Source organism: Channa argus, chromosome 4 (genome assembly GCF_033026475.1).
Source record: "Channa argus isolate prfri chromosome 4, Channa argus male v1.0, whole genome shotgun sequence".
NCBI lineage: Eukaryota > Metazoa > Chordata > Actinopteri > Anabantiformes > Channidae > Channa > Channa argus.
In genome coordinates, this window is record NC_090200.1 from 14,134,555 (window position 1) to 14,161,359 (window position 26,805).

At 41.3% G+C, this 26,805-nt stretch overlaps 1 protein-coding gene across 3 annotated transcripts in view; it reads right to left on the minus strand.

Moving 5' to 3' along the window:
• Positions 1-3,937: 3,937 nt before the first annotated feature.
• otud7a (OTU deubiquitinase 7A) overlaps positions 3,938-26,805 on the minus strand; it is a 34,325-nt gene continuing 11,457 nt past the window's right edge. For all 3 annotated transcript variants that reach the window (XM_067502959.1, XM_067502960.1, XM_067502961.1), the window contains 12 exons: positions 24,135-24,264; positions 21,353-21,506; positions 19,268-19,453; positions 18,663-18,881; positions 17,207-17,308; positions 16,531-16,658; positions 15,745-15,857; positions 14,114-14,241; positions 13,884-14,033; positions 8,175-8,289; positions 7,418-7,502; positions 3,938-7,129 (listed from right to left, as the gene is read on the minus strand). In XM_067502959.1, coding sequence (XP_067359060.1) covers positions 5,567-7,129; positions 7,418-7,502; positions 8,175-8,289; positions 13,884-14,033; positions 14,114-14,241; positions 15,745-15,857; positions 16,531-16,658; positions 17,207-17,308; positions 18,663-18,881; positions 19,268-19,453; positions 21,353-21,437 — 2,874 coding nt within the window. In that variant the 5' untranslated portion in view covers positions 21,438-21,506; positions 24,135-24,264 and the 3' untranslated portion in view covers positions 3,938-5,566. The remainder of the gene's footprint in view (positions 7,130-7,417; positions 7,503-8,174; positions 8,290-13,883; positions 14,034-14,113; positions 14,242-15,744; positions 15,858-16,530; positions 16,659-17,206; positions 17,309-18,662; positions 18,882-19,267; positions 19,454-21,352; positions 21,507-24,134; positions 24,265-26,805) is intronic.

Genomic DNA, 26,805 nt, shown 5'->3' on the forward strand with positions numbered 1-26,805 from the left:
CTGAATCACACAGAGATATGTGTGTGTGCTTCTTCCTCCATGCCAAGCCCCAGAAGGCAGGCTGAAGGGCCATGTGATGCCACCCACTCTTGAGTGCAGTGCATGGCAGGGCTGGCGCTAGATCCTGCAGAGCGGGTGGGATGAGCTCAGATATTGGAGGCTGGCACTGGATGAGAACAAGGCTTAGCTATGGGGGTGGGGTGGGGGATCTGGCATTACCACTCACTGCTGCAGAGGCATCAAAGGCAGTAAAACCTGCACAAAACACAAGAGAGTTGTAAAGACTGTCAGGTAGAGTGGCTTGCTATCTAGTTATTGGGAGTAGTTCATGAGAATAGTGAAATGAGAATCTGAATTTTTAATTAATATACCCATGTATATGCAAAAGGTTCCAAGATTTTTAACGCATAGCCCTAATGGGACAACTGATTACCATAAAAAACAACAATATTTATGAACTATTGTGTTGTGTTAAGGCTATTAATGTCGTCTAAATAAGTGCGTAAGGATGCAGAAACATGGTAAAGGAAAATAAGAAGCAATTCAGATTCACTGTGTCCCTGTGTTTTCAGATTGTTGATCAGAAGTGGACTGAGTGAATTGGACAAAATGGATGCTGTTTGAAAGGATGTGGGGCCTGCCAAATGACTGCCGTATGTCTGATCGTGCTCTTTGTTGCTTTGAAAAGCAATGGGAGGCCCTTCTTGCAAATTCAAAGGAGATTCTGAGAAAAGGCAACCCAAGAAAGAAGACAATGTACTCCGTCTTATTCAGTACTTGTTATGGAAGAAGTGGGAAACAAGAGCTCACGATACATTGCTGTGAAGAAAGAGGCCCTCATGTGCCATTGTGTAACTAACACTAGACATCACATGGAGATGTACTTCATCTTAAAGAACGTAACAATTCCGCATTATTAGCAGCCACAGTCCACAATCATGACCTGAGTCATAGGCCCACAGTTGAAGAAGTGAATCTAACCGACATCATTGTCTGTAGCAGCCCATTCACGAGCCTGAACGCTCAGTCAAAAGTATGCGATTCGTCCCCCACATAATAAGCTGCTGCCCACAGAGCAATCCTCTCCTCACTCTCACTCCACCAACTCAGCCTGCTGCTATTCTGCCGACTGTGGATGCTGCAAAAAACAAAGGCTAATTTTACCTCTGCTAATATTAATACTCACAGGTTGTTGATTGGAAAAGATGAAAGAATCTTAGATTGTGGATGTTTTTAGAGCCTGTAAGAATTCAAATGAACAGTGAATGGATTGATTTGTTATTCGGTTTACACTTGCACTTTGTGTGACAGCCCATTGTTTCTCTCCTCATTTTTTTTTTTTAAATCTGTGGATGAGTTATGACAGCAACTCTTTTGGATCTACAGACAGGCAGGCACTTTTGAGTTTGTAGGCTGAGGCTGGAACAGTGATGCTTGGAGCTCAAGATTAACATGCTAACGTGGTCACATAAAATTTAATCCCTGTTTAGCATCTTAGTTTAGCATATCAGCCGGACGATGCTTTCCAAATAGCATTAAAGGCTAAGTCTAGCTCAGTAGTCAATGTACAATCAAAGGATCACAAATGTCATTAGGAGTCATTTAATTTCACTGTAAACAATCCAATTGTTTTCAAGGCTTTTCAGTCAACTGAGGTTGCCATTCCTACTAGATTTAAAAATCTATATTTCCATAATCATGTCTCCTAATGTGAAAGTAGTGAGGATGAGCAGATGGTATGTCTTTAGTAATGGGGAGATGTCAACATCTCCCTGAATTTATTTGGTCTACTGTGGCATTTCGGCTTACTGAGTTGTTGCTTTTCTCCACATTTGAAGAGTAAATGTAGCTGTAATTAAATTCATCTTCGCATATCTGTGGAGGTGGTGACACAAAAATATTTAAACCCCTCTTTGAATATTCTTTGAATTATGTTTGTGTGGAGTTTGGTACCATTTGTAATGATAGGACAAGCCCTCACTAGATTTAACTTTGAGAGGGATCGAGAGGACACTGCATGTAAATCCACTTGCAGATTTTCAGTTTTTTTTTTTTCAAAGGCCTGTTTTTCTGTTTGGTGTCAGTGTTTTTGCCAATTTAGCATCTCTTGGGGAATAAGGCAGAGTTACAGCTCGCAGTCTGGAAAGCTGCCCTATTTGGCAGTCCACTCCCAAGAATCTTGACTGTATAACCTCAGACCTATTTTGGTGGGAATTTTCCTCTCAATCTGTTTTGTTCGACTCATTCAACAGGCCAACCCATGATTAATAACCTTTTTCCACCGATGCTAAATAAGCTTAAGTATCCTATGCTAAAAATGCAGCTTCCTTAAAGAGTATTGCATTGATTTAATACATAAGGATGAGTTTGCTAGTTGGGGACAATATTATACAGAGTATGAAAATCGTGTAAGTGTCTCTGGAGAAGCTTTTGTCAAGTCTGAGAAAATAGCCATAGTGATGTCATAATGATGTCATTGGGTCATCTGGGCTTTAGCTTGGGGACTTAAAATGTTATGGTAGCTTGCGTACCTGCCTTAAAAGTGAAAGCGTGTAGTTTAATACAAGGTTTACTAAGCAAAAGGTTAAATGAAAGACATTTTAAGAGTTTCATAACAGGAAATGGATCCAGCTTTTCTGTAGCTTGACCCATATTAATAACCATAATTTTGTCCTGCAATGATTTAGACTATTATTTCAACATGATGTACTCTCACTTTACCAACACACTTCCATAAAGTTGAAGGGCTAACTAGACACAGATAAAAACTAGAATGGATGGAACTAGATGGATTGCAGTCATAGGCCTCTGTAAATCAGACAAATTTCAGTTTACATGTCTGTCCAGACTCGTATTCCAATCAGTCCATGAGTCCAAGTGGACATTTGGGCCAGATGTAACAAATTTTTCCTACAGGCATTCCTGAGATACAGCATTGACAAAAATGGGATGGATGCGAGTTCACAGTGACTTTGAGCAATAAACGTCAAAATCTAAACAGTTCATCCTTGAGTCCCGGTGGGTGCTTGTGTCAGATTTGAAGAAAATCCAAGAAAGTGTTCCTGTGATATCTCGTTTACAAGAATGGGAAGGATGTGAAGTCAGAGTGACCTTGACCTCTGGCCAACAAAGCCCAGTAGCTTATCCTTGAGTCCAAGTGGATTCTTGAGTTAACTTTAAAGAAATTTCCTTTAAGGCGTTTCTTCAATATTGCCTTCACAAGAACAGGACAGGTGTGAGGTCACTATGGCCTTGACCTTTGACCGAAAATCTAATCGGTTTATACTTAAGCCCAAGTGAAGGTTTGTGCCAAGTTTGAAGAAGTGTCCTCAAGGCATTCCTGAGATATTGCCTTCACAACAGATGGAAAACCTCAAAACATAATGCCTCCGGCTATGGCACTTCGCCAGCACGAAGGCACAAAAACAATCACAGCAAATGCAGCAGGGGGTAAAACATTATGACTGTTGGTGTGTATAATGCAACTTAATCACTTTTATTAGACATTCCCTGATTGTTAAATGCTCCATTTTTTCAACTAGACAATCCAGATGATCACAAGGGTTATTTGCATAAGTCTTCATCTTTAATATGCCCCTTGAAACTTGCCCGTTATTATAGAAATGCAAAACTAATGTGCTGGAGTACTGCTTTAATGATGCAGGGTAACTCCAAGTAACTATTCAGTGTTTCTTCTGTAAAACATTACAGCCATTTATTCCATCTTGATCAGTTTTAGTAGACGAATGCAATCTTTTCAATGCATTATCTGCTTTAAAGCCTTCCTAGAAAAAATACATGTAGAGCTCCCTGTATTCTTATAAAATACTTATACTATTAGTACACAGTACTGATTAAAAACACTTTTTAGCCTAAATGTGTAATAAATAATCTCTCAACTCCTTGAAACAAACAAAAATGACACAGACACACCATGTTTGTAACAATAAACTATTTTTTTTCATATTTACATCTGTACCTAATGTGCAAATTAATAATTTAAAGTAGTGTAAAACTCTTAAAGGAATACAAAATCATATCTTACAGTCCTAACATGGTGAGAGTCCATGAACTGGTCAAATAGAAACAAAGAGGAGCAACACTGCTTGTGTACAGGAGAGAAAGACAGAGAGAGAGAGAGACAAAAGCGAACTGAGGGAGCAGTGGACATCCTTGGCCAGGACACACTTGGTTAAGGACAGCATGGTACATTACCCAAGCATCACCAGAACAAACAGCAACACAAACACTGCGTCTTTACAGAAGTAAAGTCAAATGAGCAGAAAGCACTTGGAGGCCCAGGGTTTTACAAAACCCACTGACTGATTAAAGCACTGATGATCACAAGGCTTGAGGTGCTCTTAGCAGCAGGTGCTTTTTTTAACGGCCTCTAGATATGGAAGAATAACAGACAATCTCACACTAGACCGGTGACACATCTATACCGCAGGTCACCACATAGTGCTATTAGCATGATTGCGCACTGTGTGTGTGTGTGTGTGTGAGTGTGTAGTGGGGGGGAGACACATAACCACACTTCAGACAAATACGCATCAGCCGGGTCTCATTACCCACTATTCTTCTCAACTAACACATTTACCGAATAAAGAAGTTAACAGGCAACTTGGAGAAACACACCATAAACACTGCATATTTTAGACGCAATTCATTATATATGGACATTGCAAACAATTAAAATTTTTGAATCTTTATAATTTAAGGAGGCCAGTTTGGCAGTGCTTGTGGTTTTTAGGAGGTTGACCATGGGCAAAAAGTGTGAAATCCTATCTTACACGATATTTTGAGTCTAATTTTGACACAGCAAATCTTTGCACTGTGGTAAAAACAAAGGTACACTTAGCAAATGAGACACTTTTACATTTCATCCTATTCCAACATTACAATCTATGATGCTTACACATTTTAATTCCTGTAGTTTAAATTTGTTTACAAAAGCACACCATGACAATCCTTTACAATTTACAAGACACAGGTAAACCACAGTAACTATATTATTGGTGCATAGACAAAAGTGGGAGAGATTATAGCAAAAGTTACCAATTTATTGCTTTAAAGTCTAATATTAATCTCCCAATAAATTTATTCTGATTGCAAAACAACTACAAATTTTCCACAGAGCTTTTGAAGAACCAAGCAGAGGTATTGCATTCAAACTGATTAAAAGAGCTAAAATGTTTCCTCCTGATGAGATGCAAAAATTTTGTACTTGGAAAAATAAAGAACCTTCCCTCACATACAGAAAGTTACATCACGGAGAGATGACTTTTACTCTAAAACAAGTAAAAGACTAAATTCAATGATACAGAAATTAAACAAAATAGCACAAAATCTGGCCAAAGCTGCTCACTGTTTCAAGTTCTGCTTCCCTCATTATAAAGGAATAATCTTTACTAACAAGGGAAGGGGGACAGGAATACAAGAGCATTCTTCAACAAAATAGGAAAATGTTTGCAATCCTGTTGTTCTAAATGCAGAGTGCAGATGGTCGTGTTCCCTCAAGTCTCCGGTGGGCCTTGCTGACAAGTGGCTGAAGTGGTGGTGATGGCTATGCAGGCCTCTGCACTTTGCTCTCTCTCTCCCTGCGTTTCAGCTCCTCCCTGTAGCAGTAGGAGCAGTAGTTGTCTGTCTCTGGCCTGCCGTAGAAGGAGCAGTTCTCCCTCTTGCAGCGGCGCTGCTGAAAGCAGTACAAAGGGCTTCCAGAGCTCCGCCCTTTGGTTTTGTCTTGGTTGAGCCAGGTGTGAGACGAGTTGTCCTCATCAGCAAACTCTAGGCAGTCCTGAATGTCTCCCGCATCAAATCCATTGGTGTATGTGTGGGACTTGTGTTCACCAGGCATGTTGAAGGACAGGGTATCTATGGTGTTAACAGTGCGTACCCCTGACAGGCGAGCAGGGCTGTAGCTCTGGGATGAGAGTGTGCGGTTCTGCTGGGGGTAGGTGGCGCATGTCTTTAGGGTACCCACCACAGGCTTATAGGAGTCTTCTTGGAAGATAGAGGATTGCATGTTGACATCTTGTAAGTGAATCACGCTGTGCCTCTGGATGGGGGGTGTATGGCTGTAGTGGGCAGACACAGGAACAGGCCCAGGTCTCTTAGCACCAATACTGGGGGAGGAGTAAGGCGCAGGGGCTGAGGCTGGGTGAGCGATGTGGTGGGAGGCTGTGGGTGGGGTGAGAGGAGGGACTGCGACAGAGACAAGAGGAGCTGCAGGAGTTGGACTGTTCCTGCCTTGCATCTTGAGACCCAGTAGGGGCTGTGAGTTTTGGCTGTATGTGTGGTGGGGCAGGATGGGAGAGCAGCTCTCTGGAGGTGAGCTGTCTGATCTCTCCCTCTGGAAGACACTCTCATGATCAGGCTTTTTTACAGCCACCTCATTGTTGGCAGAAGGCTTCTTCTCTGTGTCCTTCCTCTTCTGCTCCTGCTCCTGGCTGAAACGCTCCTGAGCATTGGTAAGGTAGTAGCTGATCATCTCCTCGTGGAACTGGTGTCGATGGCTGGTAAGCAGTAGGCCTGCAAAAATGAACTTGCGCTCCCCCTGCATGGCAGCCCGCAGAATGTTGAGGCTGAGCTTGACATCGGTGCTGTATTTCCAGTTTTCTAGGGTCTTGTCCCCTGAGCCTCTGCCTGCACTGTCCTGTCTCTCTGTAGGGGAGGAGCTAGAGGGTCTGTCTCTGTCTGTTGGTGAGGGACTAGTGGCCTTCTCAGAGGAGGTGGAGCTGGCTGACTGACCTGACTCCTCCTTACTTCCCTTGGATGTCTTAGACTCTTTCTTCTTTGCTTTTTCCCCTCCATTCTCCCCATTACGACCTGAGCCAGAGTTAGATTTGTTCATTTTGCCATGTACGAGGCCACCCAGACCTCCCATGTTCTTTTTCAGCTTTATTCCCAGGGTTTTGCTGAAGCTACCTAGTTTGTTGGCTACAGAATCAGCCCGGCTCTTGTCTTTGTCCTTGCGCTGCTTGTCTTTGTCCTTCTCTTTGCTGGGCTTGCCGGTGTTGACGTTGGAGTTGCTGCCAACAGACTCGCGGTCAGAGTCCATGGACTCAGCTAGAGACTGGACATCCTCACCTGCAGAGGCTGTGGGAGACTCTGGCTGAGCCAGGGGAGCCTGCACAGAGAAAACACAAGCATTGATTTTTCAGAGACATTATATTTTCATTAAAGGAATAAATCAACATTAATTTTAAAATTTATTAGAAGATTTTCAATGTATTCCAGACAAATTCAAAGAAATCCTAATTAGTGCACACACAAAGGCGTTAGATTATCGAATTCTGTCAGCAAATAAAACTGATGGATTGGACTCTGCGGTTTTAACAACATCTGGAATTGAGGAGTCTTTCCAGACTTAAATTAACCATGACGAATGAGACACACATGCGCAAGAAAATGTTACCCTTGTTTCAGATGGAATTCTGATCCATGTTACATTCATGTAGTTATGCAGCAGGTTAAGTTTGGCCTCCAGAGACAAGATGAGACTGAGGAAGAACATATATCCACAATTAAAACACAGACAGTGATATAACATAGTTGACATTTGACAAATGTTTTAAACCTAATTTACACTGGATATACACGAGATTATGTTATAGACTGGAACAAAACTTTAGAAGTTACTGAATTTGAAACTCCACGAACCAATTTTGAGAGATAAAAAAAAAGCATAAGAGCTGATCCACTTCACTTTTGTATAAAGTAGAACCACTACATATATGAATACTGCAATGCATTAACGGTAACAGAAAGAGGTGGTATTAGACAGTGGTTTGAACATTGCTCATAGTCCAGCTTGTTTGAGGATAAGCTAACCTCCTGACTGGCAAGAATGTGAAAGAGAAACGCTTACATAAACTCTTTGCTAAACTCTGAGAGGGTGTTGTTCCTTTAGTGAGGCCATTCATGGGAAACCCTATATATGACTGACGTGACTCACAATTAGGTCTCTCTCTGCTCACTCTTTGAAGTGACCTAAGCCCGGAGCCCATAATCAGAGTTAAATCACCCACACACAGCCTTGTGGGTAGACTAGAAATGAACTGCCTTGGCCTACAGTTTTTACTCTCTCCCCCTGTGAGGGGCTGCTTGCATAGCGAGCATCTCTGTAGGTTGTGTGGACAGGCATCAACTGTGATACACTATACAGGACTTACTTGGCTAGCTTGGTATTATCATTGTCATCCCTCCCCCACTCCCAGTCCCTGCCAGGGTCCACAGCAAAATGGAGTGCCAGCAGCTTGTGCTCAGAGTCTGTCAGAGGGATAACAGCTGGAAGAGATAAGATTATCAGAAGGTTAGTTTGGTCTAGCTTTACCACTGGAGACTACATTGCACGCCAGCCATTCTCTCACAAGGCCATTGTGGTGTCAGAGCTAAAGTGACACCATAATGACACACTAGAATATTGCCACGTTAATTATTCCAAATGCCTTTCAGCGTTGGGTAAGGTATACTTTGGGTGTATTCTATCTGCCATCCATTTTTTAGGCAGAGAAGTGACCGTGACCAGTGTGTGTCAATCATGACTCATCCAGATGGAGAAAGCCTTCAGTCAGCTGTGGCTGTTAAAAGCTTTAACTCGGTTGCTTCTCTTATGACACAGTATTCTGAGCTACTGTACAGGCCTGTCTAGCCTAGTGTAACTAGTCAGTCTGTCTACGTTTAGGCTTGTTTTGACAAGAACTATTTCAACTGAATCTTACAGTCATGGCCATAGTTTTTGTAAGCAACTGTATGGTACTAATAATTAAAACACAGTGGGGCATGAACCACATGCCTTTGGATGATACAACAGGTTGTACACAAGGTAGAAGTTTAGTGTGATAAAAAACAGTTTTATTGAGAGGAAAATCCAAAGTGAGCTGACTTAAAATGTCAGTAACAATCCCTTACTACACAATAAATCTGCATTTATGGCTACAGGGTGTATGTTAGGTCAAAGTTAAACTAAGCACTATGGCTGTAAACTGTGATAAATGTTTAAAACTGACAGGTTTTCACCATTTGTGACATCATTTTTCTTAGGAAAGATTGACAAAATTACGAAAATGGGACCTAGGTTGTGATCAACTGGAATTACTAAAATAGAGGAAATGTAACTTTGTGGCTGCTTAGATTGACAACGAGCTGAGTAGTTCTGCAGCTAATCAGGAAGGTACGTGAGCATTTGGTTTAGTAATAGAGCGCAATCAGACACAGCAGTACAAGATAAGAGCAGGAGGGTTGAAATAATTTCATTCATTCTATTTTGATATGATCAGCTACTTACAACAGGAAGAGATTTTCAACATTAATCACTGGACACAGAACATAAAGCACACACCGGGCTTCCTCTCGTGGGAGGTGTGCTAACAGTATGTGCACACGGAGCGTATGTGTACATGTTTGTGTGTGAGTGCATGGATGCCTTTCAAAAGCAGAGTGTAATAAGGAGGACCAGCTAGACCCCACTGGGCCACACGACACCTCTCTTCAGGCTGCATAGGGAAGGGCTTTTGTCCACATGCCGGCAGAGAGAGGCAGGCTGTTAAGGCCGAGGACATTCCAGCCTCCACAGTCAGCTCCAGATGGAAGATAGAGTCTCCTCCCTGCCTCATCAATTCTTTCATGCCAATAGGCTGCTCTGCTCTGCAGGCTTTACAGACACACAGACACCAGCAGCAACAGCCCCTCTTGTGCTCTTGTTAGACTGCAGGCCAAATCCTTACTAGGGTTAGAAATTTATCAACTTTGATTCTGTTATAAAATTAAGTTTGTTATTGAACCTTGGTTCTGATTACAACATATTTTGGAAAGAAATAAAAACAAATCATTAAAAATTTGAAATTAGCCTCTTTAAGCGACAAATACTATAATATCAACGGTGGCAGGAAGGTTTCTTTTTTCTTCGTTTGACAACAAATAAATATGTTCCTTATTATATTCATAAAAAATTATGAACAAAAACAAATGCCAATATCATCAAATTCAATGTGCTTCCTTCCTTTCATTAAATGTCTTACTGCAGGTGTTGTAGTTTGCTGTGTGTTTACCTTTTTTAGTTAAGTTAAGCCAAACCCCATGCTGCGCTCAGCCATGATCCGGAATGTAAATAGGAAATGTCTCTTTTCACATACTGGTACTGTGCAACAAATGATGTGACTTTACCCATGTAGCAGGCCCTGGCACATATGTGAAATACACACATCCTCGGGAATTCACAGCTCTTGGATATTTGGGTTTTGATACCCAACCCTGATCCTCAGTCCTCCCCTTATGGCTTATTTTGAGTGTTTCTGCTTAGGTGCAAAGTACACAATGAAACGTGCTAATTATCAAAACACTGGTGTTACATGAATTGTAATGATGCCTCAACATATTCAAACAGTAGTAGTGCTGTTACACCTAAACATTACACATGCATTAATATGGTCACAACTTTCAATATTGCAATTTATAATGCATTTTATTCCATATGCCCAACAAAAGGCTAATCTCTGTAAACACATAAGCAAACAGTCATGGGAGCATAGGCATGGCACCACTGAAAACTGAGAGAAACTGGTTTTCTTTCCATGAACACTATAGCATAAAAAAAAAAGGCTTCTAATTACAAACACACACAAACAGTGGACAGTGAATCAGCTCCCACCCAGTTCCCACTCAGGTCAGGCAGCAAAGGACTGCAAGGTGGCGTCCTGGCTCCCACGATCCAGCTGTCCTCTTTTCTCCCCATTCAAACACTGCCAGCTGAGCTCTGGGGAACCAAAGCGTGCCGTAATGTATTTACTATTCCTGTTGGCAGCATTGCTTTGTTGTCCTTGAATGACCAATCCCTATACCTTATGCATGGATGACATCATAGCCCTTTATGATATGTGAGCTGTATACTTATACTGCAACATACTGTAGCCGTTAGACAGCCTTTCCTTGTTCAGTTAGCATTCTGATGTGGGAGGTGGGTTAGACAGAAACAAGGGGGATAAAATTATGGTGTAATGTGTGGAAAAGGTTGTTGAAAATAAGTTACAGTTGATAAATATACTAAAAATATATTTGCGTGATTTGGCTGGACATAATTTCCAATGTTGTCTTTTTTACTTTGTGCAAAATGATGAGCTCAAGTACAGTATATCATGGCTTGTGTTGAGAGTACAATGAGAGTGGATTCTCCCTCCTCTTGTACTCCCTTCTGAGGACAAAGTCACCCATAACAAGCTTTGATTCACAGCAAGAACAGTGAGCCAATGTTTCCCCTGTTTTGTGATTCAAGAACAATTTGTACTGTCTGGAAAATGCACAAATTTGAATTCCTGACTTTGGTCATTCTGCACAGCTGCAGATTTAAAGGGACCAATTCACCAGAATAAACAGTTGTCATGCATATAAACAAGGAAATGAGCTTTTCTGCCAAACTTCAACAGGAGTACCATATCGGTAATCACATGAAAATCACATCTGAAGTAACACAGGGATCAAATAAAATTAATGTTTAATTTACTTACGCTGACTGAACGGTGAGCAATGCACTGGGTGTCTTCAATAGAAACAAAAGTGAAACATGGACATAGCTGGATGGTTACACCACACTGTTATGTAGGTGGTCTTTGTGTAAAAGATGACCATTTAGTTCATTAAAATGGGAGTTAGAGGGTTCATGGTGGGATGCCAAAGCAAACCTGGAAGTGTTTTGGTACTGGGATCAGAGCTTGAAATAACTGCAGGGTTTTCAAGAGGACTAGTTCAACTCATAGGTTGTTTAACCACAGGAGCACAAACAAGCTGATAAAAGACATAGCCAACGGCATCTACTGAGAAGTCAGTCATTATCACACAGCAGGTGATCAGTAGTGGGCTGATAGAAAACATACTCATGCGCCCAGGACTCTGGGTTCACCTGCTGTACCCAGGAAAACCACTTAGCTGCTCGTTTAGGGTGTGTTTAGAACAACAGAAAGAAATTAAAGTTTGGATCCTTACCAAAACCCTCTGACTTTTGCTATAGGTCCCTTGTTGCCGTTTCACAATCTACTATCAATACCATGCAAACAGCACAAAAAAAGCAGTAGCATGAGGTGTCAGTGTGATTTAGAATCAGGTTACTCGAAGGGACTCTGCTATAATCTTTCATTCAGAGGTCTGAAGAAAGAGTCAGTATTCTAAACCCAGCCTCTGGCACCTGAACACACAGAGGACCAACAACCCCTCGGATGCTCTTTGCTGTGTTGGGGGAAACTGAGAGCCACCCCTCCACCTGAGACGTACACACAGTGGCCTGACTGTCAAGAGAGTGGGTTGGTTCTTCGGGGCTCCAGCAGCCCAGGACCCTGCCCTTATGTGGTGATGTGGTGAGAGCTTCGGGGCCGGCTGGGGCTACTCTGCCCTAATTGGCGGAGGTCTGTCTGTCTAACCCTCTGTCTGCCTGGCATCTGTTCAGAGATACAAGCCAGCATGGCTGCATCACACTTTTCTTGAAGTTTATAAATAATAAGAACATCCGCCCAATTCTGATAATATCATACAAATGCATAAAACTTTACCATTGCAGCACACATTTGTATGATTGCTGTGTAACACTATTCATCAGATGACATACAAATGCACCAAAACTAAGTGTACAAGTGTTTTCATAACATCCTGGAGAGAGACTGCAGACAAAATGTTCACTGATACGATCACAGGACACAGTGTACTGAAATGAAAAAGTACAGTCATGCGCTGGTGTTGTGATCGAGCAATAGTAGGTTCTTTGGACATACACACCATCTGGTGGACAAAATGAGAACCCTCTCAGCCACACTTAAACAACCAAAGTACAAAGCAGTGGTGAATAGTCAAGGACTGTTGCAAAGGCTGGCTTTGACGTTCTGCTGGCATTAAATGGAATGACTTCAAGGCACGAATGACAGGTTAGTAATCATCTGTCTGTCTGCTAGCCTGCAGTGGTTGTACCCTGACTTAATAACTAGGTTGCGTTTTTAGGCCGAGAATAGGATCTTACATACTCAAGAAAAGCACAGGAGAGAGAGAGAGAGAGAGAGAAGGAAAAGGAGGAAGACATACACAGGAAGAAACGATTTGCGTAAGTGTATCTGTGTTTGAGGGTGAGAAAAAGAGGCAGGGAGACGGAGTTGGCTGGCTGCCCACGCACATGACAAGTGAGTTCCACCCACTGAGTCAGATACAGAAGAGTGCCGTGACTACTAAGACTGGTCGTCAAGGAGACCCCCTCTATCTGTCAATTAAAGGAACTCCATGTGAGGATTACTCTGACCTCGAGAATAAGCAATACATCCGGAGTGGGAGCACTGGCATCTGATTAAGCAAAACAAGACAAAAACAAAAGCCACTCTACACAACGGAAAATCAACACTTCCTCGCCACAACATAATACAATCAATATGCTGCCCATGACATTATATCTCAAATTTCTGTGAAAAAGGCAGACACACAAACCGGCACACCTTGTGTAACAAATTAGATTCGACCAACAGTGACTTCTAAGAAAGAAATGAAGACACAAAATAACATGTTTGTAAGTTAAAGCACAAAGCCGGCCGTATTTTTTCCTCCGTGTTGGCCACTCCCTACTTTCCTACTGCCGAATGGCCTCCTTTAATAACAGATCACAGTTAACATAATACATCATTCACCTCTAGCAGAAGGGGCAGCCCACTCGCCCTCACTTTCAAAATCTCTGCACTAAGTTAAAAGCAAAGATCGCTTAGCTAATGCATGTGACAGCAACGGAAACTTTGGTCTTTTAATAACAGGAGGTCAAGAAAAGTTTTACATTCAGGATTTCCAGCTGCAGGTGCCACCTGCTTTTTTCCGTCAAGATTTCAAGTACATAAATGGTTTTGTGATGCTATACAGTTGCTTACCTTGCTCCCGCTGTTGGTCTCTCTGCTCCATGGACACCAGTGCAGAGAAGTGAGCCTGATCATAGGCCAGGACCAAAGGGGAGCAGTGACAGCGGCTTGGGGGCACCTCCAGGGGCAGATAGAGTCCTCCAAATGGGATGGGTGCAAAGGCTGGAATCCAGAATTTTACCATAGTTAGTGTTGGCTGCTTGCCCTTCAGTATTGTTGAAGATTGTGGCAATTCAATGTACCTTCTCCTCCTGAGTCTCTGAGCATTGTGTCAGCCACCACTACAATTGGCCTGCGCAACACGTGGGCCAGCACAAACACATGGAACTCCTCCAAGCTCTCGTAGACCGGATCCTCAGAGTTATCTACCCTGAAGGAAAAAGAAACATATCTAATAATATGGGATAAAAGGATACTGCGACAGTTTACTGAATTGGCACTGACTCATGAAACATCTGCAGCTAAAATGGTAAATGTATCTGCCTTTGTAATTTAAAGCAATCCATTTGAATCCATTTTGCCCCCGGGCTACCTTTGGCCAAAGACAGGATCACAATATACAAAGATCTATTTGTTTGTACATGTGTCTGAATGAAAAAGAGCTGGAGTTAGTTAATAAGAGGGAGAGATGGAGAGAAAAAGCAGAGGCAGAGCTCCAGGGAACCAGGGGATGTGCAACAATTAAGTTGTCAGCCAACAAACAGCTACGCTGCCAAATTCGCTCTAATAAAGAGCCTCTTAATATGTGAATCCCACTCATCCTATTTAGGGCCTCATCTCACACTAGGACCATCAAACATCCCTAACCTGATTACTGTATTACAGTCAAACTCAATGAGAGGTTATAACCACCAGACTAAATGAGTAAATTATGCTCTTTAATGGGATATTTTCTGTGATAGAGGGCTTTGTAAAGTACGAGTCAACACTGGGAGGACACACTAGACAATGCACAGACACTGTTTCAGATGCTTCTGTGACATGGTAAGAGAATGGTTTGAGATTTATACTTAACACTTCATCTAATTTAAGTCTGTTACCTATAGATATTAACAAATTGAATTAAATTAAATTGTAAGAGGACTCAAACTGAGTTAAATCCCTTTTCATCCAACTAGATGACATTTCAATCTAAAGCAGAACTCGTAATTAGTGTTGCTGTTCTGTGTTATGTTTTTCTTCCTCTAACGGATCAGCTGCTATACCTAGCGAGTATATAAGAAAGCACATATGTTTATTGCAGTGAAAATGGAAATACAGAAAACCACAAGGTTTCTGTGCGTAGGAGGAGGAAACCAGATAGTTTCCAATCTGCTTCTGTAGCCTGAGATAAACCCAATCTTTACACTTGTTTATGCAACAGAAGGGGAGCTGGGGAGGGGCAATCACATCACCTGCAGCCTCAGAAAGTAACCCATAGCTCAGGGGAGGAAGTTACGGAAGAAATTATTCATACCATTGGCAGCCAGTAGAGGGCACAGTCTTACACTTGAGCTTCAACAATGCTGTTAAATCAAAGAAGCAATTTGAAGGAGCAACAGTCCGAGTGGGAACAATGAGTATCCCTGAGAAATCCATCTAAGTGAGAAAGTCACTTTTTTTTAACTGTGGGCGTCTTGCAGTGTGTCAACACGCGAGGCATTAAACCACAGCAGGAGAGTTGTAATGTGTGATGTGGGATGCAAGCAGCACAGCCTGCACTGCTGCTCTGTTCCATCCTGTTCTCCATCTTATACAATGATTATAGTGGAAACACTGCAGGATTCTGGTTAAAGGAATATTATAGGTGTTGTGTCTTGAGAGTGCGTATATGCCTGCGGGCTTTTTGGGGGCTAAATTTAAATTGTACATGTGTCTGAGTCGAACAGCTTACCCTCCAGTAGTGTTGCCATTTTTGCTGAGGTGAGTGCGAGGCTCACTGGAGGCCAACTTCAGCAGCTCATTCCACTCTCTCTCCCATTCCTCCTCAGTGTACACCAGCCCCGACTAAACATACACATGCACACACACACAAAAAAATGGAAATTCTGACACATAAACACACGCAGATGCTCACCCACATAATCTCTATCATTATTCATTTTCCCTATTTCCATCTACAAGGTCATCTCCTGAAGCTGCATATGTGGGCATTTTTGGTCAGATTTTTGCTATTAACGTTAGTTAAGCTGAAGAGAGACAGGAAGTTGGAATGGGTCAAATAAAGATGGATGGCATGCAGCAAAGGGCCCTGTGCAGGCTCAAATCAGGATGCTGCTTTTACATTAGACAGTGTCTTAGATGACTGTGCCACACGGACGCCCTGGGCATTTTTAAAACACGAGCATCTGGACTACTTCTTCGCCTGAGCTATCTTTGGTGACACAATTTTTCTAATAGATTGGCAAATACTTTAATCCATGAACATCAAGAGAAGAGAGAGGAAGTGAAAAGGATTTGACAGCATTAGCTGCACTGCTATTAATGCAGACATTGTATCATAGAAAGACTATTTTCTTCAAAAATCCAAATATCCAGCCCAGCGAGTAGGCTAAAATCATTGCTTATTAAAAGAAGTTACAAGTCACTCATCCCTTGATTTGCTTATATGGGTATATTAGGGACAAGAGATATGATGCATTTAAGAGGTAACGTTTGTTCAGATGGACACTCTTCCAACCTCCTTGTTCTGTTGGGTTTGCTGCCACCTCCATCTCCTCTTCAGCGCATCCCTCTCTGCTCCACTCTTCATCATGCTGTACAGAGATTTTCTCAGCATCAGGTCTCTGTCATGGAAGCCCCACATCCCTGATCAGCACAAACATACAATACTGTTACTGCATATTACGAATGAGGATATACTGCAACACCACCATCATATGTAGTTGAGTTTACAATTCTTAACTACATCAAAGATGGTAAATTTTACCTAGATCAATAATGTTACTGTACAATTATAGATATTGATAAATCATTCGAAGATAGCCTAAGCCCTTTTACTAAAAATGTCTTCCATCAGTCATCATATGGGCTTAGTTGTCTGGCTGTCACTGCGCATTATGTAACCTCCAATGTCTCTAACCCTCTGCTGCTCCAGTAGTCCCCACACTGGGGAGTTAGGCATCTCCTTTGGCATCGAATTTGGTGTCACACCTTTAACCCTGCAAAAGTCTGCAGCTGACAGTTTCCTGCAGTGCTCTCCCTTCTCTGGACTCAGTGCTGTGACGCAGCATTGACTGCTATACGAATCCTGTGACAGTGACTGACACTGGTGCTCTGTGCCAACCATGATGTTTAAACTCGAAGTTATGATGGAAGTGTATTAAATATATCAAAGTTTTACATCAGTAGTTCACCTAAAGAGGCAGCATGCAGAAGGCAGTTTCCATCCCCCGTGGTGGCCAGAGGAAGCAGCTTCTTACAGCTGGTGCACATGGTGGACCACCAGTTCAGACGACCTGCACACACATACAATCTAAGTGAGAAACAGACGGCAGCAATACACTAACACATTCAATCCGTTTTCAATTCCCTTAATTTAATCAAATTGAAATAAACAGAAAAAGATGAGTGATACAATTGCAAATTTTAATTTATTTGTACAGTCCAATAAAATGTCGGACTGGACTTTAAAGGTCGACAACAACATTGATTGCTAACTCAGCTGAACATCTCCACAATGACCATAATCTACAGAAAAGAACTTTGACAAAAAAAGAGACCTTTATTTTACAGGCAGTTGGAAACCTAACAGGTTACGAAACCACACTGAATAGCTTCCCCTTTAGTACGACTTTTACTGGCTCACTTCCTGCTCCATCACCACCCTCCCTACATCCCTCTGGGAGAGATGACTGCTTCACAGCCCTGAGCGCAGCACACTGCTTTACTGCAGACATAGCTGCTGTTCTGAGTCTGGGGTCATCTGACTGCATCATTAATTTAGCAACAGTAAACACAGAAGAGGCACTAAATGATTTACACCCCAGTGTAAAGCTTTCGAACTGATTACTCTGCTCGAAGTGTTTCATTATTATTATTATTATTATTATTATTATTATTATTATTATTATTATTATTATTATTATTATTATTATTAATAATATAGACTGATATAACAGCCTACCATGTTTAAAATTGAAAAAAAAGATCTACATCTAGTCCACATAATGCAGGAGCTGCTTGTTTTGCTTTATTTTACATTTTCTTAATGTTAGTGGTACATTATGTTAGTCACAGTTTGTGATGCATAACATTTCTATTAAACTTATGACAGTGCTAATATTTTTACGGCCGCAAACCTTCACTGCAGATCAAACACTGTCTGGCTGGCGAAGCTCTCAACTTATTTATGTGTTATTGGTTAACTGACCTAATATCCTTCTTTGCTGACTGCCCTCAAATCTCGCACGAAAATAGGTGAGAAAGGCTTTTCCTGCAGGATTACTGCAGTCTCTGTGTGTGAAAGTCTGTAGGAAGATTTGGAACTTCTCTAACTAGTTTCTCTCAATTAGTTCAAAGCTTCAGCTGGGAGATGAATCCTTTGGGACCAGGTTGCTTTGAATTAGTTGTTATCGTGCTCGCTTCCAGATGATGATGCTACTCTGATCTGCTGTCTCACTCTCAGTCTTAGCCTGAGTTTCTCTGTCTACATTACTGACTGGCACTGGCTGCTGCTGTTTTGTTGACCTTCTGCATTTCTAAATAAAGGATACAGTGAAATCCATATGAATCTGTTGCATATCTTACATCAATAGGAAAGGAGTACTACAAATTAATGTATCATATTTTATCATATCCCATAATACTTACCAGCCTGCTCCAGAGCCATCATGGTGGACTGCTCTATCAGGTCTCTTTCTATGAAACTCCTGAAATCCTCGCTGTACACACTGAGGTCTGGTAGCTGGAATGTGTAGATGGGCATCTCGAGTGGGAACTGCTCATTGGTACACTCGCTGGCCACCTGCAGCCGCGCTAGGGAGACGATAGCAGAACTGGCGTGGGAGATCCCACGGGACAGACGTTTCTCTGTGGGAAGACGAGGGAAGAATTGAATGAATGAGTGGGTGACGAGTGAAAACAGACGTCTTTGGGGCGACTGTGGCGCAGGAAGGTAGAGCGGTTGTCCACCAATCTCACAGTTGTTGGTTCAATTCCTGGCTCCTCTGGTCACATGTCAAAGTGTCCTTGAGCAAGACACTGAACCCCAACTTAGTTGCTCCCGGTGAGTGTTGGCCAGCTGCATAGCAGCTCCCCCATCGGTGTATGAATGTGTGTGTGATTGTGAGTGTGAATGGGTAAATAAGAAGCAGTGTAAAGTGCTTTGAGTGCCAATAGGTAGAAAAGCGCTATATAAGTGCAGACCATTTACCATTTGATCGTGATTTATTCTTGCATTGAGATGGCGCTGTTACCTTGTGTATTGTCTTCCTGCTTCTGTGCACACGGCCTGTCGATCATGCTGACATGAGTGGGTGTGTCACGTGTCTCTGGTTGCTTGTAGTAGCGGCCCTCATTGAAGACCTGCGGCAGGTTGGCAGTGTGGACCTGCCTAAGCTCCTCATAATCATTGAGAGCAGCACTGAGGTCCCAGTTTTTACCTGCAGGACACAACCAAAGGTCTGACTGGCAGTTTACAGGCACTAAAAGTCATAATGATAATAACAATCCAGAATAAATGTATATTTAGATGTGTATATAAATCTAAATGTATTGTTAACTAGCAAAATATACATTTTAAAAATGAGTATGCCTTGGTTATTGTTTTGCAGATGCAACTGTAACTTACAATAAACATCATCTTATTAAATAAAACAGAATATGATAGTGAGACACATGCAGACACACGCACACACTTGTCTCCTCTAAGGTTGCAAGGATGTTTATGAGACAGGCCTCCATTGATAGACCTTAAAGAAGCTTTTTCCCTCCCCCCATCTTCAGACATGATGATTCTCGTCAGTCTGTACATGAAACCTGGCAGCACTAAAGACCATCTCTCAAACAAATCAATGCAAAACGCATCCTGCCTCAGCAGATTGCCCTGCACAAATCCAGGAATACAACTTAAAGTCCAGCTACGCAGCCACTCACCATATAAGGCATGAGCTTTAAATGCTTCTGCATCTGCCTGCTATGCCATTACTGCTTAAAAAAGCATTTCCGCTCCTTCATTTGTAATAGTCATCACCAAACGGAATACTGACAAATTTATTTGCATTATGAACATGCATTATGCATATCAATTAGTTCAGCTTCCCTGAATTTCACTTTTCTCTTTACATGATTTCCGTTGAAGAATATTTCCATACGAGGTCGATAGAAATGTATCTTTATGATCAAGCTGTACTCTAAAATCTGATTTCTTCAAATTAAACAAAACCTCTAAAATTAGGTTTTAGGTTAAATACCTGCACTGTTGAAAAGAAAATGTTCTCAACCATTGGAGCACAAAGGTCAAAGCACATTCAGAGGTGTAGATCCAGTTCATAAACAAGCCTCTAGAGGGAAGTACCACATGTGGCACCGTCTTACTTCACTGTCTCCTCACACCACCCCGACTCAGACCAGAGGTTAACAGACCAGCTGACAGATGCAGGTCTGGAAAGCCAAGCTAAAACCAGAACAAAGCAGCAGGCACAGTACTGAAATGGGACATCCGGGAGCACGTCCGTCTTGTCTGAGTGCAGTGTCTTGTTTGGTGTCTGTTAGTGTCACACACATGCCCCCGTGGCTTTGTTCCAAAGCAGAATCAGAAAAAAACATGACTGAGGGGGAGGGAGAGACAGACATCCAACACTTTAAGTCTTTTATCAGACTAGACACAGGCTGCACTATATATACACAGAGACAAAAGGATTACACAAGGAGAAGAAGGAAACATACAACCTGCAAACTCTCTACGAGGATTTCACTCCTTAATGGAAGTCTGATTAGTGCGGTGCATGCTTTTATTCCCATGGAGTTCTGCATGTATTTACTGCAGTTTGACCAGATGCTGGAATGCACATGTTTCTGGTCGAAGTGAAATTGGCTGAGATTGTTAAAATTTCTCAAACCACAGAAAGATATCTTTTACAATCTTCAGATACCAAAGCCAGTTAAGCTGACTATCATTAAGCTTTCTGTTACTTAGTGTACTTTTGCTCATTTCCAAGTGGCACTGTATGTAAGCTATACAAAGGCCAGTAGCCCTGTGCTCCCCTAAGAGTTCCAGTGGATGGGAACGAAGCTCTCCCTGGGGAGTGCACTCGTAAAACCATCACACTGGCCCTTAATTTAGCAAGATGGCTCACTGTTGTAGGCCACACTCCTCTCTATTCTTTCTCTTGTTTTTCTTTCCTTCCCCTCCAATCCTGTTCTCTAGTTTCTCCTCATTTGAGTACAACTCAATTCAACATTTTTCAAATCAAATTCAAATCCCCAAATATTTAGTCTTTTTATTTAGGTGTCTATCTGTGGTTATAACAGAGATGGACACTGTCTCAGTGGCCTCCTACCTTCCAGCAGGTCTCTTGCCAGACCTGGTTCCGCCCCTGTGGACCGAACAAAGTCTGACAGGACCGCATCCATGTCCAGAGTCATGTGATCATGTGTGTGCGCTGCCCAAGGTGCAGCGGTGGCCTTGGTGGACGCCAGCCTTCACGTTCTCATCTAGAAAAAAGGACCAAAGAGAAACACAACAGGCGTTTAACACACCGTTTCACAATCAGTCTGTTTCAGCCGCACTTTGAAAAAGCCATCCCTCACTAACTTTCTGTAAGAAAACAGTTAGTGGACTTCCCCTCTCTCTTATTTTAACCCCAGCCAGAAGTCTCCGACTGCTTCTACGGGTGTGTAATGCTTCACGGAGCTGATAGTTCATGGTACCATGAATAGCACTCCCTGTGCTCCTCCCAGCTCTTGCTAACAGTCATAACATAATATCCAGTAGCACAGATGTAATATCAACAGCACAGCCAGGATTTGTATCCAGGACACACCTGCCTATCCCAAAACCTTTGGCCCACTGCCCACAATCACAACAACACTACCCTTGCAGCCAGTGAGTGTCAACCAGAAGCTTTGGGGGTATAATTAAGTATGTTTAGGATTATTCTAACTAGAGAGCATGTATCATGACTATGTGGTACTAGGGCTTTAATAAAAAACAAGGACTGCCTCGTCAACATAAATGACCCTTGCACATGAGTTCACTCCCTCGGCCCATGGAATGAGTGAGTCCATGCATAGCTTTCATTCCACATGAGGCTGTGTGGGTGACAGAGGAATGGCACAAAGAAACAAACACCCCCAGGTTTGTAGCTGACACAAGGCCCCTGTGCACGACCAGAGGTTTGAAAGCTGCCCGAGTTCACATCTTTGACCTAAAGAGTAGTGCTTAGAATATCGACGTACTGTGCCCGTGTATGTGAACATCCAGCTCTAGTTCTCAGTGACATCCCTGTTCATCAAGTTTTAGCTCAGTGTTAGGAACCGACAGAAACTCTGCTCTGGAAATAGAGCAGACACAGTACAAATGCTATTGTTTCCCGTTTCTGAAGCCAAAGAATATCAGTGGATTATTCTCACAGCAGGATCAACAGAAAAACATGGCATATCTTTCACTTACCACGGCAGGATATTCGCAGATTTGAAATGTTCTCAAAGTCAGTATTATCAAAACATGAAAATTAAAAGCTCAAGACCAAGCAACTTTACTCTTTATCGTCTACATTATTAACGAGTCAAAGCTGCACTTAAGCTGACCTAGTTACTGTCAGCCATTTGCATTTTGTTACATGTGTGTTATTGTACTGAGAAAACCCAAGCACATGTAAGCTGCAGGAAACCCAGTGTGGTCAACTAGAGCGAGAGAACTAAACCTGTCATAAATAAAATGAAAATGACTCATAACCTATTATATTATTAGACCAAAGATGACACAACATGTATTTTTAAGAAGATTATTGTATTTTTTTAAGACACCAACTAAATCCTTGTGCTAAATACCAAAAGCCATTTTATAGGAAACCTCTTACAGGAAGTTCAAAAGGCTTTAGTCTATGCAGTGTCTGCCTCCTCTGAGGTCCAGAGAGACAACATACCGTATGTGCACATAAGTACTCTCTCTAGGGTGGACATATTCGAGGCAACCCCTCAAGTAGGGTAAGTTGCTTTGTAGGGTAAAAAGCCTTAAGTCTAGCAGTGTGGAGTGAGACACAGAAATAGCTGAATATTATAAGTCATGAACTCATGTTTTCCTTTAAGAACATACTTGTTCACATTGCTGGCACTGTGGGAGTTAATTATGACTCAGAAACACACTAATGCTTGTTTTTTTTTGTATTTGATGTAAAACCATGTGGGCCAGAGATAGCTGGGACTATCCAGATTCCTGTTAATCATAATTAGAATTATCATATTTGTCATACATAATGTCAGGGTTTTTCACAGTATGAAGTCAATATGACACACGGTGAAAGCAAACACTGAAAAAAAATTACTTTTAAGGATAAGTCTGACATTTGTCTGAAAAAAAATCCTATTATAATACTGTAATAATAATACTGTCAAGCATGTAGTTTTCCACAAACAATTCTCAAAAAGGTGAAAGTAGACCTTTTGACAAAGACTATTCTCAGCTGCAGATTAATACTCATTTAGTAAATATTAATGGCAACAGGAGCTGCTGTGTAATGTAACTATGTAATTATGACAACTTCAGCAGTGTACTTTGGTAAAGTTTTGAGGTACTCTTACTTATTTGAATGATTTTTCCTTTGCTGTTTTAAATTTGACAGACAAACTGTTGCACCACATGCTTTACTGGAAATATTTAACAGCTGAAGCTTCTTTCTAGTTTGCAAATTATGATTTCACATGCAAAACCTACTACAGTCAGCTTATAAAATATTAAAAATGTAATTATACAGTGTAACATGTTGTTCACATTAGATCAAGCTCAACAAATCCATATAACATCCTACATATTCAATAACATGCTGGCATCTATAATCCAATCCAATACTGCATTGAACAATGTGTCCATACATCCTTTTGCTGATAATACTTCTGCTGTTTTTATAACTCATCTTAATTAGATTTTTAATATAAGCATGGCAGCAGTGTTGCTGAATTGTGAGTTTTTGGTTAGTTCAAAAATCTGTTTACACAGATAATTATTGAATTATTCATTCATGGTGGATTTTAGGCTGTGGATAATAAAAAAAGTACCACCAGTATTACGCTTTTAATTTTATTTAGTAGCTGTCGATGACTCGACTATTTAATCAAACCTACTTTCTGGATTTTTGCTGAGGGTTGTTGAGAAGCCATCTGATGACCACGGGACTGTCTGGACCAGACACAGCTCTAGTCCATGGCTTCAGAGGCAGCGGAGGAGAGGAAGACACTGGGGATGCAGAGAACCCTGAAAACACACACAGAAATTCTGGAAGTTAACACCCTGAAACAGAAAGTTACCGCCCTTCTGATTGGCTGAGTTCAATGTAAAGCTGCCATAAACAAAACCAACCGACACACACCTGTGACTGCATTTGTGTTAATTTGCTAGTCTAAAATTACTTCTCAAGCCATTACTTTCATCATGTCATTTAGAAACCACTTAATTTACTGACTGTTCATCAAAGTAAGTATTGCTGAGAGTATTGCTCTTCTAGAACAGTTAACATTTCATTATCTTTTAACAATTGACTGAAAGCCAAGGAAATAATGTTTTTACTTCCAATCTATTTTACTATAATGTAATATAGGAAATAGCATTACTTTACTACTCTAGTACTTTTAGAACCTCAGAGGGTATTACTCTGATTTGTGATGTGTATAACAACACCTGTCAGTTGTTGTAAAATCACAGTGAAGCAGCGTCATTTTTCCTGAGATGCCCATAAACATTTCCTTAAACACCGCAAAGAGTTTCAAGTTGCAGTAGCAGAAGCAAAGCAATGCAGTACCTTTTTCCTAATACCCACTCGTCTGAATTTACTTTGACATAATCACATTTTCAGGTTCCCACACTAAGATGCAGGTGTATATATGACACCAACATGGTGAGGTTGGAAAGTGCTGCGAAAGTGCTCACGATTTCTGTTTTTATGTAATGAAATGCTAACATGCTGATGATGGTAAAAGCAGATAAGGTCACTGTCAGGTTCTTGTGTTCCAAGGGAATCCTGCATTGCACAGCAGTTAGAGATGTGATTATGTATAGCGTGGACACAAACACACATGGAAACAGTGAGAAAAGCGTGTGAGAGCAGCCACAGAGGAAACTCAGTGAATCTTTTGCCATCCTCCCTGATGGTTCACACCAGCAAACGTCTCTCTCTCCCCTTTCAGCAGAATATTGGCAAGTGCTGCTGAGATGTGTTGAAGCCTTCCTAAGTGGGACTGAAATACCCTTCAGTGTCATGCATAATTCAAATGAACAGTAAAAAGGTTCATATACTGTATCTGCCCTCTGTTACTTGTACAATCTCTTACACCAACTTCATCCACAGCCAGGATAAATTAGAATCAGACAGATTTTGTCCATAAAGTAACAGAAACATGTTTAGAATCTGTAGATTTACCCTTTAATTACACTGTTGTGGTTTGATGTTTCAGGCTAAACTACAAGTACGACAACAGCAACTGTGGGACAACTACCATGAGACTATTTCAGCTGCTTCAATAATGTGTTACAATAAGGAGAACAAGTTTTGATTTGTAGGTCCACAAAAAGTACAAGAATATTGACCTCAAGCAGAAGTTGCTTGACTGCTAAGTATAAGTGAGATTACTCATGTTAGAAATGTGGTCATTTCCCTAGATAGGTGATGACCTTACAATACACAGTAATGGCCTCATCCTCATATCCCTCGTATGAGCTAAGGTATAAACAAACAAATTCTCCTATGCGCTTTATCACATTTACTCAAAGACTGTAATTTAATTTAACTACTACTCCATCTTACAAGAAGCAAAAGCTTTGAAAACATTTAGCACTGTAACAACCAAAATCAATCAAGCAAAACATTTTTAGGTTCATGCAATTCAGAGGCTGTAGAGATGATTAATGGTAAGACAGAAAAAATTGCACATAAAAAAATAGTTCTAATTTGCCTACTTTATTTCACTTACATTGGCTATTTTTATTGCACAAGTTAATAGAGCATGTTTACAATATGTTAATATTATTTTAGTAAATAGTCTGAAAATGTTACCAAATTTCCAAAACACTTGAGAGAAAGTACTTAATTGTACAAAAATAAAAGCCATTATAGAATAAAAGAAAAGATTTTAGAGTTACAAAAATACGGCAGAATACACAGTACAGACCGCAAACATCTACACTTGGTACTTTGCACAATACAAATGTTTATACTGCACACTGCATAGTGCTATATGTGCTGTGGGTCAAAGATGAGGGGGCGAGGTTCATTGTAGACCACATCTCTGATCCTGTGGTCTCATTTCCCACATTTACATACGAGGCCACAGGAACCAGCTGCAACCAGCTACTGTCACATTTTTTACTCTTACTACACTTTCTTTTACACTGCTGAGAAGCAGATATATTAGTAACACAACAGACCCAAGCTGTGTATTGTCCTCAAAGCACTCCGACACACTCACACACACACACACACACACACACACACACACACACACACACACAGACAAACACTCTGCATGGTTCACCTCCTATCTTTCACTGACCTATGTGAATTCTACATGCACACACTGAAAAATAGAGACAGTCTTGCACATGCAACACTTGATGATGTTCCACTAAACTCTCCTCTGGTATTAGCATATGCAACTGCACCAGTTCATAATTGCTGCAGCTCTGAAATCCTAAGATTCAGATTGTTAGATGTGATCCCAATTTCTGTCAGACATAGCCTTGATTGTTGGAATGCAGACTCGATAAATAATTTTTTTTTATATTTGTAAAGTTTTCTGTAGT